Consider the following 13466-nt stretch of genomic DNA (forward strand, 5'->3'; position numbering starts at 1 on the left):
CGTAGACTGCCAGTGAGAAGATACTAACTGTGATCCAATAATAGGATTGTCTGGGCTTGAAATCCCAAGGGAGGCAACAAACCCAGAGAGGAAGCAGTAGAAGGTGAATTTCACAAATTGCTTTGAAATAACCAACCACTTTCAGAGGGTGGAAGAAACAAATCCTTTAACTAAGCCTCAAGACCAGGGGTCAACAAACTTTTTCAGCAGGGGGCCAGTCCACTGTCCCTCAGACCTGGGGGGGGGGGCAGACTATATTTTGAAAATAAAAATAAAAATGAATTCCTATGCCCCACAAATAACCCAGAGAAGCAATTTAAATAAAAGAACACATTCTACTCTTGTAAAAGCACACTGATTCCCAGACCGTCCGCGGGCCGGATTTTGAAGGCAATTGGGCCGTATCCGGCCCCTGGGCCTTAGTTTGCCTACCCATGCTCAAGACTCAATCTGCTAGGGGTCTAAGCTTCCTGGTAAAGCTGCTTGGAGGGAGCGCAATGATGCCACAATTGCAGAAGTCTTGTCCCTGTGAGCACCTTGGCCAATAAGACTCCAGCTTCCCAGGCTGAAGTGCTTCCAGATGAGTGTTCCCCACAGGATCAATGTTGTTCATACATGCACTCCCCCCCCCCCCCAGTGTCCACAGAACGTCTTCCGACCAAAAAGTCAGAAAAGTATTCCGCACGCCCTCCTTTAATCCAAATTTACTCTTTCCAAGGAAAATGAGGATGCTATCCAGACTATTGCTATTTTGGGGTGGGGTTCTATCACACAATGGGAAGTTCAAGTTGCACTACTGCAGTTGCTTGGGACATCTTGTGCAACAAACTCTCTTCCCCAAAAAATTCCAGAAATTTTGCACTGGGCAATTGATGAGGAAAATGCTCTGGGGAGTGTGGACAAACACGTGCTTCAGTCAACGTCATCTAACCTCTCCACAAACCGATCAGGAAGAAAGCTACATAAAGAGGTCACCTGGAAGTGCCCTCTGATAAAAGGAACCACCTGCTACCAATTACACATTTGTTATAACCTCCCTTGTGATTTTAAGCCCATCTGGAAGCAACAGTAGTTGGCCATCCCAGCCACAGAGGATAATGTTGTTTGATTCTGTGGATAAGCCCAAATCCGAAGAAAAGAATTGTGCGGCAGGAGAAATAAGCCTTCGTATATAACACTGAATAAGGAAGGAGTATTCCAAAGCCATTTCCTACATTTGAGAAAGATTTAAAATCTGACAGCTGCCTTCTTGCGCCAAGTAGAACAGAACAAAACACATTTATTTCCACACCTAGCATGACACACTCTCTCAAGACCCAAGTACAGTAAGCAGCATAAAATTTAGTTCCTAAAAGTAGTATTTACCGGGAATTGTCAATCAGTTCAGCGATGGCTCCAAATAAAAAGTTGTGTGTTGTGCTAGAAAGAAGCATTAAGGGAGTTTTAGAAGAGAGAACCTGGAACAGCAACAAATCAAACACTTAAGTGCTATTTGGCATGCAGGAGAACAAAGCACCTCCTTTTCAAAACGTGGAAATGTCAAACTGAGGGCAGGGGAGAGTATGCTCGAATGGGGGTTCCTTCTACCTTGACACTTGAAACACAACTGGAAGGTGTGCATGCAAAAGGTAACAGCAATTCTTCTTCCTGAGCGGGTCGCACGATAACAGGAGACGGCAGTCCTTACGCAGCCCAGTCCTATGGATATTTACTCAGAGGTTCGATATGACTTCACATTCAAGCAAGTGTGACTTGAGTCTTAATCCAATCTTTACTCAAGAGATAAACGCCACTTAATTCAATAAGACTGACCCCCCAGATAAAAAGTACAGACAGGATTGTGCTGCGAGAGTGTTACTGCCAGATATATCTATATATTATATTTTGACAACGGGTGACTGCAATGTAACAGGTTTGTTGTAGCATAAACTCTCACAGACTGCATATCATTTTGTCAGTTTCATGCAGGGGCTCTTGTTTCCCATACAGATTTGCCCAGGTTTTACACACTGCCAAGCAGGCCTCGCTCTCTGGGCTATTGCAGCCTGCATGTCACAGCTTCCTCTTGTTTGGGAAACCTGACTCCCCAGTGCTCCCAATGTTTGTAAGTGTATTCAGCTGAATGTGCTTACAATTCTCCTTCTGACCTTCCTGCCCTGCTCAATATAGGAAGTCTGTGGTGGGAGTGAAACTGGGAAGCGAAACACCTCCCAGACAATGAACGTCATAACGCCTGAAGAGGGCTGAAGAAATAGCTGGGCGGAAATCGACTCTGTGGTTGTGTCTGGAGTCACCAAAACAAATGTCTGCACACAAGCGACAAGGAAAAACTAGAATTCAAATGGCAGGCCATTACAAATTTGGCCTGCAACCGAAGTTGTGCAAATAACTCCCCTTTTCCACAAGTTTCAAGGAGGCAGAAAGAACACAGAAACACTGGAAGCTGCCTTGTAATGTATTGGATCAGTGATGCATCTAGTTCTGTATTGTCTATACTGATTGACAGTGACTCTCCAAAGTTTCATCCTGGAGACATTCCCAGCCCTACCAGGAGATTCCAGGGATTGCATCTGGGACTTCTGCATGCAAAGCATGTGTCCTGCCACTGAGCTATAGGGACCTTTCCAAAAGAAAGAAAGAAAGACAGAGACTAAGGACCCGGTGTGGCATGTTAGCAGTTACAGTACTAATTTCCATGTAAAGATAAACATTTAGGCCAAGTTTCAGTGGGGAGGGGGAAATTTGGCTCTTGCTGCCACAGCTTAGTCTGAGCTATGGGTGCAAGAAGCTTTTCTGGGCCCAGCACACTGCATGTTGTGGACTGGGCCTTCCACCCCACCCACAATATATTGACAAAAACTGCTACATAGTTACAGATCTGCCTCAAAATTATTTTGAACAAATTAAACCATTGAAAACAAATTTGATTAACGGAAGCCTCTAAATGTAACTTTGTGGCCCATGAAAAAGGCTGAAGATATAAACAGGAAATAATAACATGTAGTTACTGCACTGGGAGCTGTAAAACAGCCAAGGCCATTCCCCCCCCCCCCAACATTATGACGACCTGCATATAAATGCTACTGATAGGCAGAAGCCTTGCTCAGGGTGGCATTTTCTTAAGCCAGCCCTGCCCGAACACTTTAATCTATATATAAAACACATGTCAGCACCGTGAACTTGGCTTGCCTCGATTGGGATAATCAATAAATAATGGTTATGAACCTCATATCACAGGAGATATTTGTGGGATACTGTTGTACCTCTTCAGGGGCACCAACGTATAACATCAGATTCGATTTTAATTGGTTCTGAAATGACCGCATGTGGGATTTTTTTATTCTGCTTGGTGGGAACTGCTCTTTGCTGTGGGAAAATAAAGCCATCCTTAGTCTTTCCCTGCATGGGTGCTGTATATATTGAACAAGAACAAAGAGCCACGTGGCCCCATAAAAACTAACATATTTATTTATAGCAGAAGCTACAGCAGAGGGAATTTATTTTATGAGTCATCTTGTAATGCAATAAATAAAGACAGAACTTCAGTGCAATAAATGTGTTGCTCTTTAAGGTGCTGCAAGACAGGGTCTTTGGCTATGTATACCCCAGTGGCTTAAAACACAGTGAGGTCTCCCCCGCCCTGTTCCTTGCACACTGGCTGAACACACCAGAGAGAAGCCAAGAATGCCATCACCTGATGTATGTTCTGTTCTGTTTCCCCATGTGTGTAACCCCCTTGAACTCCTATTAATGAAGCTGTCATCTGTGTATGTGCAACAGCTGCCTCAAACGTCAGCACCTCATCTTAGCTGTGACGTGCACGAGACTTATGTTTTCAAATCAGACGGAAGCTGGTTTGAGGGGAAACGCCCCAAACAGAAGCATTTCTCAAAGAACTACAGGATAAATATGGACTATGGCTGATGTCATGCGTCCGCCATAATGGGACTGTGCTGGAACCAGAATAAACGGTAATGTGTACACACTGCCTTTGTTTTCCTTGCTCTAGTATGTTAACGATAACAGGACTTGCTCCCAGGAATGTTTGGGCATGTGTACAGGATTGTAGCCTGCTACCCCTGACAAAATCTTTGGACCGGTGACTCCTATTATGAGCTCACCTCTACTGGACAAAGAGGGCTGGGAAGAGGGAAAGGACGTTGCCTTGGGAGTTTGGAAACTACCATTCTCAACAAGGGGAATTCATATTCGGGGAAGCACATGCAGCTTACCCATCACTGAGTTGCAATTCCCAGCAAAGCTTAAAAACTACAGTGCCCAGAATTATTTGGAGGAAATGATGTGCTTTAAAGATACACTATGATGCACACACGGCCTGTGGGACCCTGTACATGCTCCACTGATATACTCAACTGCAATTTATTTATGAGCAGGATTGGGCTGCAATTTTGTTCTAAAGGAGGATATGCAGCCACTGGGACTTTGGGCAAGGTGAAACGGGGTGTAGAAGTTACTGCAGGGCCTTTCCAGGATCCTTACTGTAGGCACCCTCTTCACAATTCTTCTGCTTCACTTCTTCATACGCTCTTGGAGCAAATCAGGGGATTCTGCTCCCTAATGAGCCTGCTTCAGAGTCAGACCGGCTGGCTGTGCCCATTTACTTGGAAGCAAAAATGGGGCTCAGGATGGCTTTTCTTCTCACTCAAAGCCTAGGGAAAGGGACTGCACTCCAGAAGTTGTGACAACGCTCATAACCCCTGACAACTGGGTGGGCTGGCTGAGGCTCATGGGAGCTTCGGCCTAACAACATCTGGGTGGCCACAGGTTCCCCGACCTCTGGCCTAGGATTTGGCTGCCTGCTTCACCCAGTCGCACCTTCCCCTCTTCCTAAGAGCTCTCACATGGTCTTCTTGAAACACAGTGAGCCTGGTGGTAAGGCAGGTCCAAGCAGACACACACACAGAGCTCCAGAGAGCCCCCTTAGTGGCTCAAATGTCTTTTAAAAACTTGGCTGGGATCCACAAGACTTGTCCCCTTCTCAGGGAAAGGATGGTAGCTCAGTGGCAGAGCATTTGCCTTGCATGCATAAGGTCCGCAGGCTCAATCCCTGGCGTCAGCAGGTAGAGCTGGGAGAAATGCCACCAAATCGTACACAGGTGCTGCCAGGCAATGTGCTAAATGCTGAGCTAGGTAGACTAGTGCTCTGACTTGGTATGCTGCTTCCAGAACATTTAGATGTACGGTAATCACTGGTTGTAGTTGTTGTTTTCTTTAAAAAAAAATGTTTATGGGTACTCTCATTTTCCAACTCATACTGAAATACTGCCCCTCAATGAGGCCAAACTTAGATTCACAAAATGTTTAGGGGTATGCGTCCCCCCCCAGAAAAAAGCACTGGGTGTAATAAAACAGAGGGGTAAGATAGTAAGGTGTTTCTTGCTCATGAATAAGAAAACTCTCTTTCCCATTCTTCCAAGTGCTCAAAATGCTTTGCACAGAGGATTTATAAAACAAACACTGAATTTAGCCAAAGTCTCTAGGGCACAGTACACCACCTATGCTTTTTATTTTTGGAGCATCAAGTTGGCATTGCCTCATTATTATTTTTAAGTGTGCTTTCCTTTTACTTTTCCTTGACCCAACCCTCATTTCAGTATGGAAGAAGTTTCAGTGCCAAAAAATACACGTCATTCCTGCCATTTAGAACACGCATCCCACCTGGGAAAGGCGGAGGCCTTTCCAAATGATCTCCTCTACCCTTTTAGAGAGTTTTTTCACTCTTCCTTTTTGTTTTTTGGGCCTATTTTTTAGAAGCATGTCCCCCCTTCCTGTCCGCCCCCCCTCCTGCTCATGCCTTGGTGAAGCCAACAGCTAATGCATTTGGCCTGCATAAAACGAAACTGAAAAAGCAAAGGTCGCTCCACTTACGAGTTTGCATACAGGTACTCTAGCCTCAACCCTGCCCTGCAAAGAGCGCTGTAACGCGCAGAGTCGGCCATCGCCGCGGGGCCTGGCGCGCACAGACGCAGTCGCGGGGCGCCCCCTTGTGGCCAGCGTGCGACGACGCACCTCTAGGGCCCAAGGCGAGACTTGGGGGTTAGGAAGGAGGAGGGTGGCGACGCCCTTCCGGCTAAGACCACCTTGTGATAAAGCTGAAGGCGATCGGGGAAAGCCAAGGAGCAGCAGCAGGCTAGAGCACGGAAAACGCCCCTGAGAGAGAGAGGCTGGATCCCAGCAACGGAGGAGCCAGCCTAGTTTAACAGAAGAGCCCAGGTGGTTCAGGCCAACGGCCAAGCTGATCCATCATCCTTGTTTTCACGCAAACCAAGCAGATGCGCTTGGAAAGGGCGCAAGCAGCACCTGAGCGCAGGAGCGCTTTTCCCTATCTGCTCTTTCTGAGCTTTCCTTCCACGGGGGGGGGGGGGAAGACCTTTCCTAGCCTTCTCCTGCAGGAACTGCAACCCCCAAATCAAAAGAAATAACGCGAAGTTACATATATATGAATATACCAAAATGGAAGGAAAAAAGAGAGAGAGAAATGGTATTCAGTCTTTCTATCTCTGCATTCACCTGTTTGAGGTCCATGAGAAGCAGCGGATGTACAAAGCAAATGTCCTGGCGTGTTTGTTTGTTTGTGGAATTTTATATCCAACCGTCGCTCTGCAAGGAGCCCCGAGCGGCGTACAGATACGTGATTTAAAAGCAAAGCACGATAAGCAGAAACATTCTCCAAACAAGCAACTTAAAAGCATTTGCATATATATATATATATATATATATTTTAAAGTGCAAAAATTCTGCTTCCTTGGTGGCTGCAGTGCTCCCGGATTTTGGAACTCTCTTGTTAGGGATAATAATAATTTTTTATTTGTACCCCACCCATCTGGCTGGGTTTCCCCAGCCACTGGGCGGCTCCCAATATAAACACAATAAGGCATCAAACATCAAAAACTCCCCTAAACAGGGAGGCTAGACTGGCTCTCTCCTTGCTGCAGAGGAACACAGCTTCATTCTGGCAGGCTTTGGGGAACTGAACTCACAGTTGAAGATCTTATTGGACATACACTGAATATTTGATTATATAGTGGTCTTAAGTGCATGCCCCAAACCATAGACAGGACTCTTGCAGTATAAGGTAACTTCACCCCCAAAATGGAGCATATTTGATATTGCTGGTACTCAACATTTAGTGGGTAAGTTCGGGAGGGGGAGGGGGAAGGGGACACGTCTGAGTTATATCAAAACTTCCATGTAAAAAGTCCAAAGGTTAGAAAGAGGTCGGAGAAACATGTCAATGCAACAGTGGACCCTGCCCTCTGCCTGCAGAACTCTTCCGATGGACATAGTAAATGATTGATAAAGCGAAGGGGCTCTTGAGTACATAAAATACCTGGTTTTGAGGGTTATATACTCTGCTGGAAAGGTCGAAGAATATACACCATGTCTGCCTCCATGCTTCAAGTTGCTACATGCGTTGTATTGCTTACAGGTAAGCTTTTAGGCTCTGGCATCGAAATGATTAATCAACCCTAGTTGTGGATTGAAAAGAATAGACAAAGTTCGGTGAAGGAATTCACAGTTAAGCAAATAATAATAATAATAATAATTTATTATTTGTACCCTGCCCATCTGGCTGGGTTTCCCCAGCCGCTCTGGGGGCTCTCAACAGAATATTAAAAACACGATAAAAAACACCAAACATTAAAAACTTCCCTGGGTGCGCCACTGAAGTGGCCTTCAGTCCTCCAGATTCACTTTCCGTGTAGAAAAAGAGCCATAGAGGAACTTAAAAGCAGATTTCATTTTCATGTGGCATCCTATAATGCTGGCGGAGCATTATCCTTTAATTGAAATACTTCTGTGGTCAGAATGAAGTGTTGCTGAGCTCTTTTGTATGTTGCACTTAGTAACATTAGAATGGTAGTGTTGGGAAGGGTTCTTAAAAGCTAATACAGCCTCACCCACCCAGTGATTCAGGACATCTGCTGCTTTAGCGTTCCTGCCAGGTAGACCTCCAGCTTCTGCTTAAGAATCTGTGAAGATGAAGAGTCCACCACCGTGCGAGACACAGCATGCCAAAGTCATGACTCTCTTATAGAAATTGGTGGTGCAGCCACACTTGGAACCCTGGGTACAGGTCTGGGAGCGGCACCTCAAATGTTGGAAAAGGAGCAGAACAGGGAACCCAAATGGTCACGGGTCTGGAGGAACGTCCCTGTGAGGAAGCATACAACACTTGTGGCTGTTTAGCTTAGAAACGAGGCAAATAAGGGGACACACGGGCGTGGAGAAAGTGGACACAGAAAAGTTTTTCTTCCTCTCTGCATTTTAAATTGCATTTTAACCTGTATTTTTTTTCCTTATTATGTTTTTACTGAAAATTTATTGATGTTAGCCGCCCTGATCCCGGCGCTGGCCGGGGAGGGAGGGGTATAAATATTATTATTATTATTATTATTATTATTATTATTATTATTATTATTATACTTGGACCTGGGTCCATTGTTTTGTTTATTTGCTTCACAGAACGTATATACAGCTTGATTGTGAGAAAGCCTCTGAGCATTTTACAGAAACCTAACATACAACATTAAAAATTATCAATAAAAACAGGTATTTAAAAATATACAAAATACAATTAAAGTCAACAGCGGCTAAAAAGGAAGAGAACGCATGGATAGACATGCCTGAAGAAGCAGATGCAGGAAAGAGTACAGTGAAGGTGCTGGTCTGATATCAATAGGCAGCGAGTTCCAAAGGACAGGTGCTGCCACGCTAAAATACCGATTTCTTACAAGTGTGGAGCAAGTGTTGTGTAGCACCTGTGACAGCCAGTTCTGCAGTTTGAAGTAGTCAAAGGGCGGGGGGGGGGTGGATATGGGCTTAGGATCTCCACAAACCCACAGCACAGATCCTGCAGAGCATCTTCATTCAGTTGACTTCGCTTCCTCCTATGCTCCTGGGGTTACATGGAGTAGGTAAAAACAAATAAGTGGGAGCAAAATTCTACATGTGTTGGTATCAGAACACATATGTTGCGTATGGATACATGTGCCTTAACCAACACCTCCCCTTGCTGCTGCTTTCCCCTGACTGGAAAACTGCTCTTAAGCGCTCAATTGGAGCAAGCAGCAATTCCAAGTTTTCTCTGGATTAACGTTAGCTCCGATTTAGCACTAAAGAGTGGGTTTCCCCTGGGAAACGGGTGGGGCAGGAGGAAAACTGCTTGGACCCTCGCCTGGAAAGCACAGGTTGAGCAGAAAGCCCCTCGGAGCTGTGATTTCTGGGCATGGGACGAGCGGATGTTTGGGCGAGCCCTTCCTGCAGATTCACATTGGAAGCTATCCAGGCAGTTTAAATCACTCAACTCCATTGCAGTAATTTGCCCTTAGTGCACTTTAATGTGCTGGTTTTCAATGCCTTGGCTTTTCAAAGTTTGATGTTAAAACATCACTGTGAAATCTAATCTAACTGCTTCGTTAATGTAGAGTATTAATCAGTGCATTAATCATGGGAGAGATTCAGCTAACTAGTCCCTCTAGTGCAGTGCTTCCCAAACGTGGGTCTCCGGCTGTTTTTGGACTACAATTCCCATTGTGTGGGGAGAAGAGGGGGAATTCTTGTATCTGGACAGCTGACAACTTTTGCTGATGGAATGATCACCATGACGCCATGTTAAATTCCTGCCCATATGTATGAAATCTTCACGTTCTGTTAATCCATGACTGTGATTGCTGTGCCTTTGCCATTTCAGGGGTTTGGGGACTACCATTTGTCTCCGAGGAAGAAGCCAATGAATTCTTAGGACTTAGGAGACAAGCACTTTTTTCAGGCTATTGGGATCCAGCTAGCCCCCAGAATGGCTGGGGTATGACCGTGGCAGAACAGGTATTCACAATTTTCTAAGATTTCATGGTGGAGCTTTGAGAGAAGGTAATTGTGGTTGGGGGGGGGGCAGAGGATTTGCATTGCTCACTTGCAGATTTGATGGGTGGTGTGGGTCTGCGTGGATTTCTCTGTCTAAAAAAAATCTGCAACAGTAGCCCTTTTTAGGGGTTCAGAAATGTGGGTGTCAAATGTGAATGGGTCTGGGGGAGAAGTATCCCCCCTCAGCTTGTTAGAATGCCTGTCAAGGGCTCCCAGGTTTATGCAGACATAGCAGAACTTTACAGACAGAATCTAATGAACACAGTAGGTCAGGGATGAAACCTGACAGCAGGATCTCACCACCTTTCTCCCTCAAATAATGTGTGTCCATTATTCACATTGTGAATGCCCCCCAATGCCATCCCCCAAAAGCACCTAACCTCTATTGAATTACATTTAACTTTTAAGTCATTTCAGTTTTTAAACAAAGGTATTATTCCACAAATTGCCATGAGTTCTGGGAGGTTTAAAACCATGTTCTATTGATGTTACATATATAATGAAACTATACCAGGTGGAGTGAGAGGTACTGATTTTCTTGTCTGTTCGACACTCTCATACGTGGGTTTTTAGTTTGTCCGTTAATTTTGTTTGAGATCTGGATCTCACAATTCTGGGACTTATTGTTAATGGGCAAAGGGACAGTATCCATAATACATGAGGTATCGTGGTTGAGAAAGGGTTGGTTACATTAAGAATGCAAGTACTTTAGCATTGCTATGCTAATATTACTGGTGTGTGGGTGAGTGAAGTGAATGACAATTCTGCCATGTAATCCAGTGTTTCTGTTGAGTGTTGGGTTATCCCCCCCCCCACCAGGGAAACACACTTGAGGGCAGAGCAGGCTATGAATTGATTGTAGCAGCAAAGTTGTGGGAGGGGGCCGTTAAATGCTTTCCCATTCCTGGAGAGAGGGGGGAATCTGATTCCTGAGGGTGGGTTGTTGCTTCTGGCGTTAATCATCTGTTCTCACCAGGCCAGCGAATACTGGACATCGCTGAGGACGTCAGCACAGTACTACATGGATTTGGGATCTGTCGCATTTGATACCGATAAAGCCAGGTAATTTGCATGTGTGTGAAATTCAGTCTGTGTGAAGGAATCTCTGAACCTACTGCATTCAGTGAAGTGCATCTTAAATTCAAAGGCAGGATATAAAATGCCTGAAAGAAATTTGCATCGTTTGTGAGTTACTGTTAACATCTTTGGCCTAGGTGAGCCAGCTTACAATTCTCTCTGTGTGTTCCTTAGACTTGATAGATAGATGGTAGATAGATAGATAGATAGATAGATGATAGATATAGATGATAGATTGATATATAGATACATAGATATATAGATACATAGATATATAGATATATATAGATATATAGATATAGATGATAGATAGATCGATAGATAGAGTTGGAAATGACCACAAGAGTCATCTAGTCTAACCCTCTGCAATGCAAGGAATCTTTTTGCCCAAGGTGGGGCTCGAACCCACGACCCTTAGCTTAAGAGTCTCATTCTCTACAAACTGAGCTATCCCACAGGCTCAAGCCATCCCATTTACTCTAGACTTGTGCAGGTACAAAGGAAAGGAACGTAGCTCAATGGTAGAGCATGTGCTTCAGATGCAAAAGAGCCAAGGTTCAATCCCCGGCGTCTCCAGGTGGGTCAGGGCAAGGCGCCAGTCTGAAACCCCCAGAAAATTGCAGCCAGTCAGTCTTGACAGTACTGAGGTAGATGGACCAATGAGCGTGGGTTAGTCTTATGCAGATCACAGGTTGTATCCAACACTGCATGAACAGTACTGCACTCATGCCATGGGACTTCCACTTCCTTTCCTTTCCTCCTGCACTCACAAAATGTGCTCTAGAGTGTCCCACAACCCTCTGGAGGAGATTTTGAGGGTTTGCCTGGGGCTGTAGGGAAGAAAAGCAAATGTTTTCGTGCTAAACCTTTTGCAGGAGTCTGACAAAGAAATTCTGATTACAGGGACCACATTAATTCTTACATGGATCTGTTACGGGAATCGGGAGCGCATCTTCAGCAGCAGAAACGTAAACGCCACGTTATTACACATGAACCAGACACTGACCCTTATTGTGCATAAAGTCCATTGCTTATGCCAGCTTGACTGTCAACACCTCAGATGAACTGTACTATCCAATGGAAATTCTTTTCACAGGGACCAAATTAACTCTCATATGGATGCGTTGTGGCAATCGGGAGCAAATCTTCAGCAGAGGAAAAGTAAATCCCATATTGTTATAGTGGAACCAGACATTGATCCGATTCCTCCATTCAGAGTTTAGTCCATTGCTTATGTCAACTTGACTCTAAAGTGTAAGATCAACACCTCAGACAAATTGTACTATCTAATGGATATTCGGCATCCTTTGAGTCAACAGAAACCTCTTCAGAAAGACTTGGATTAAAACAGGCATAGGCAAACTTGGTCCTCCAGATCTTTTTGGCCTACAACTCCCATGATCCCTAGCTAGCAGGACCAGTGGTCAGAGATGATGGGAATTGTAGTCCCAAAGCATCTGAAGGGCTGCGTTTGCCTATGCCTGGATTAAAATAACAAGAGCAGAATCCATCAGGAAGCCACACATCTTTCTCAGACGTATAGGAGGTGCCCAAGAGGTGCCTATTCATCTCTTGTACAGCTCTTGTTTGCCTCAGGCTGCAGGTCTAGAGCTGCTAAACCCTATTGTATCCCACACATCCAACAGAATATAAAAGAACACAACAAAACATCAAACATTAAAAGCTTCCTGATACAGGGTTGCCTTCAGATGTCTACGGAATATCACATAATTGTTTATCGCTTTGACATCTGACAGGAGCCCGTTCCAAAAGGTGGGCACCATTACCAAGAAGGTCCTCTTCCTGGTTTCTTGTAACTTCAGTTCCCTCAATGAGGGAGCCACCAGAAGGCCCTTGGAGCTGGACCTCAGTGTCCAGGCTGAACGATGGGGGTGTAGATGCCCCTTCAGGTATACTGGGCTGAGGCCATTTAGGACTTTGAAGGTCAACACCAACACTTTGAATTGAGCTCGGAAATGTACTGGGAGTCAATGTAGGTATTTTAGGACTGGTGTTAAATGATCCCATTCTTCTTGTATCTTCAGGAAGTGTTGGTTATTCTTACCATCTCTCTGCCATCTCTTCCTACCCGCAATCACCACTTTTGTATTGCTTCCTTCTTTTGTTTGCCTTCTCCTTCCTTCTTCCTGTATTTACTATTCCAGCTTCCATGTCAAATATTCAGACAGCAGTTCTGAAACATTTCCCCTAAATAACCTACTTGAGAGTTGCTGTTAATTTCGGTAGACCACTAATAAACTTTGTTCTAAAAAATCAAAGCACACACAAGTGCCTTCCTTTATTAACCATAATTTTGCCTCTCTTTCCTAATGTGATGGATGTGTCTGGATGTGAGTGAGTCAAGTTTTGTGAAGTGGGCTGTAATGTTTGTCAGCTTTAGCTTTGAGTCAGGCTCAGCATTCCCTTTGCTTCTGTGTTTGAAAGCATGCTGGCTGCCCACCTTTCCACAGGACAATGATAAAAAGTGCTTCTTCACACCA

General features: G+C 44.8%; 2 protein-coding genes and 1 long non-coding RNA gene across 4 annotated transcripts in view; 1 reads left to right on the forward strand and 2 right to left on the reverse strand.

Moving 5' to 3' along the window:
- MORC1 (MORC family CW-type zinc finger 1) overlaps positions 1–6710 on the reverse strand; it is a 47466-nt gene extending 40756 nt beyond the window's left edge. The window contains exons 1-2 of one of the 2 annotated variants that reach the window (XM_082219727.1): positions 5890–6710; positions 1366–1419 (exon numbers count right to left, since the gene is read on the reverse strand). In XM_082219727.1, the coding sequence (XP_082075853.1) occupies positions 1366–1419; positions 5890–5960 (125 nt within the window). In that variant the 5' untranslated portion in view covers positions 5961–6710. The remainder of the gene's footprint in view (positions 1–1365; positions 1420–5889) is intronic. The other variant, XM_082219726.1, reaches the window with a different exon arrangement.
- A 596-nt stretch (positions 6711–7306) lies between these two features.
- LOC309531634 lies at positions 7307–8394 on the reverse strand. The gene is made up of 2 exons (XR_014219360.1): positions 7923–8394; positions 7307–7490 (listed from the first exon to the last, which is right to left on the reverse strand). It is a non-coding gene; the product is annotated as an uncharacterized lncRNA (long non-coding RNA).
- LOC309531633 (uncharacterized protein C3orf85) lies at positions 7325–13244 on the forward strand. Its single transcript, XM_082221234.1, has 4 exons — positions 7325–7450; positions 9716–9849; positions 10865–10950; positions 11869–13244. The coding sequence occupies exons 1-4, from the start codon at positions 7402–7404 to the stop codon at positions 11984–11986; spliced, it is 387 nt and encodes a 128-aa protein (XP_082077360.1). The 5' UTR covers positions 7325–7401; the 3' UTR covers positions 11987–13244.
- The last annotated feature ends 222 nt before the right edge of the window (positions 13245–13466 follow it).

The sequence above is a fragment of the Podarcis vaucheri genome (assembly GCF_965113315.1).
Source record: "Podarcis vaucheri genome assembly, chromosome: 4".
Taxonomy (NCBI): Eukaryota; Metazoa; Chordata; class Lepidosauria; order Squamata; family Lacertidae; genus Podarcis; species Podarcis vaucheri.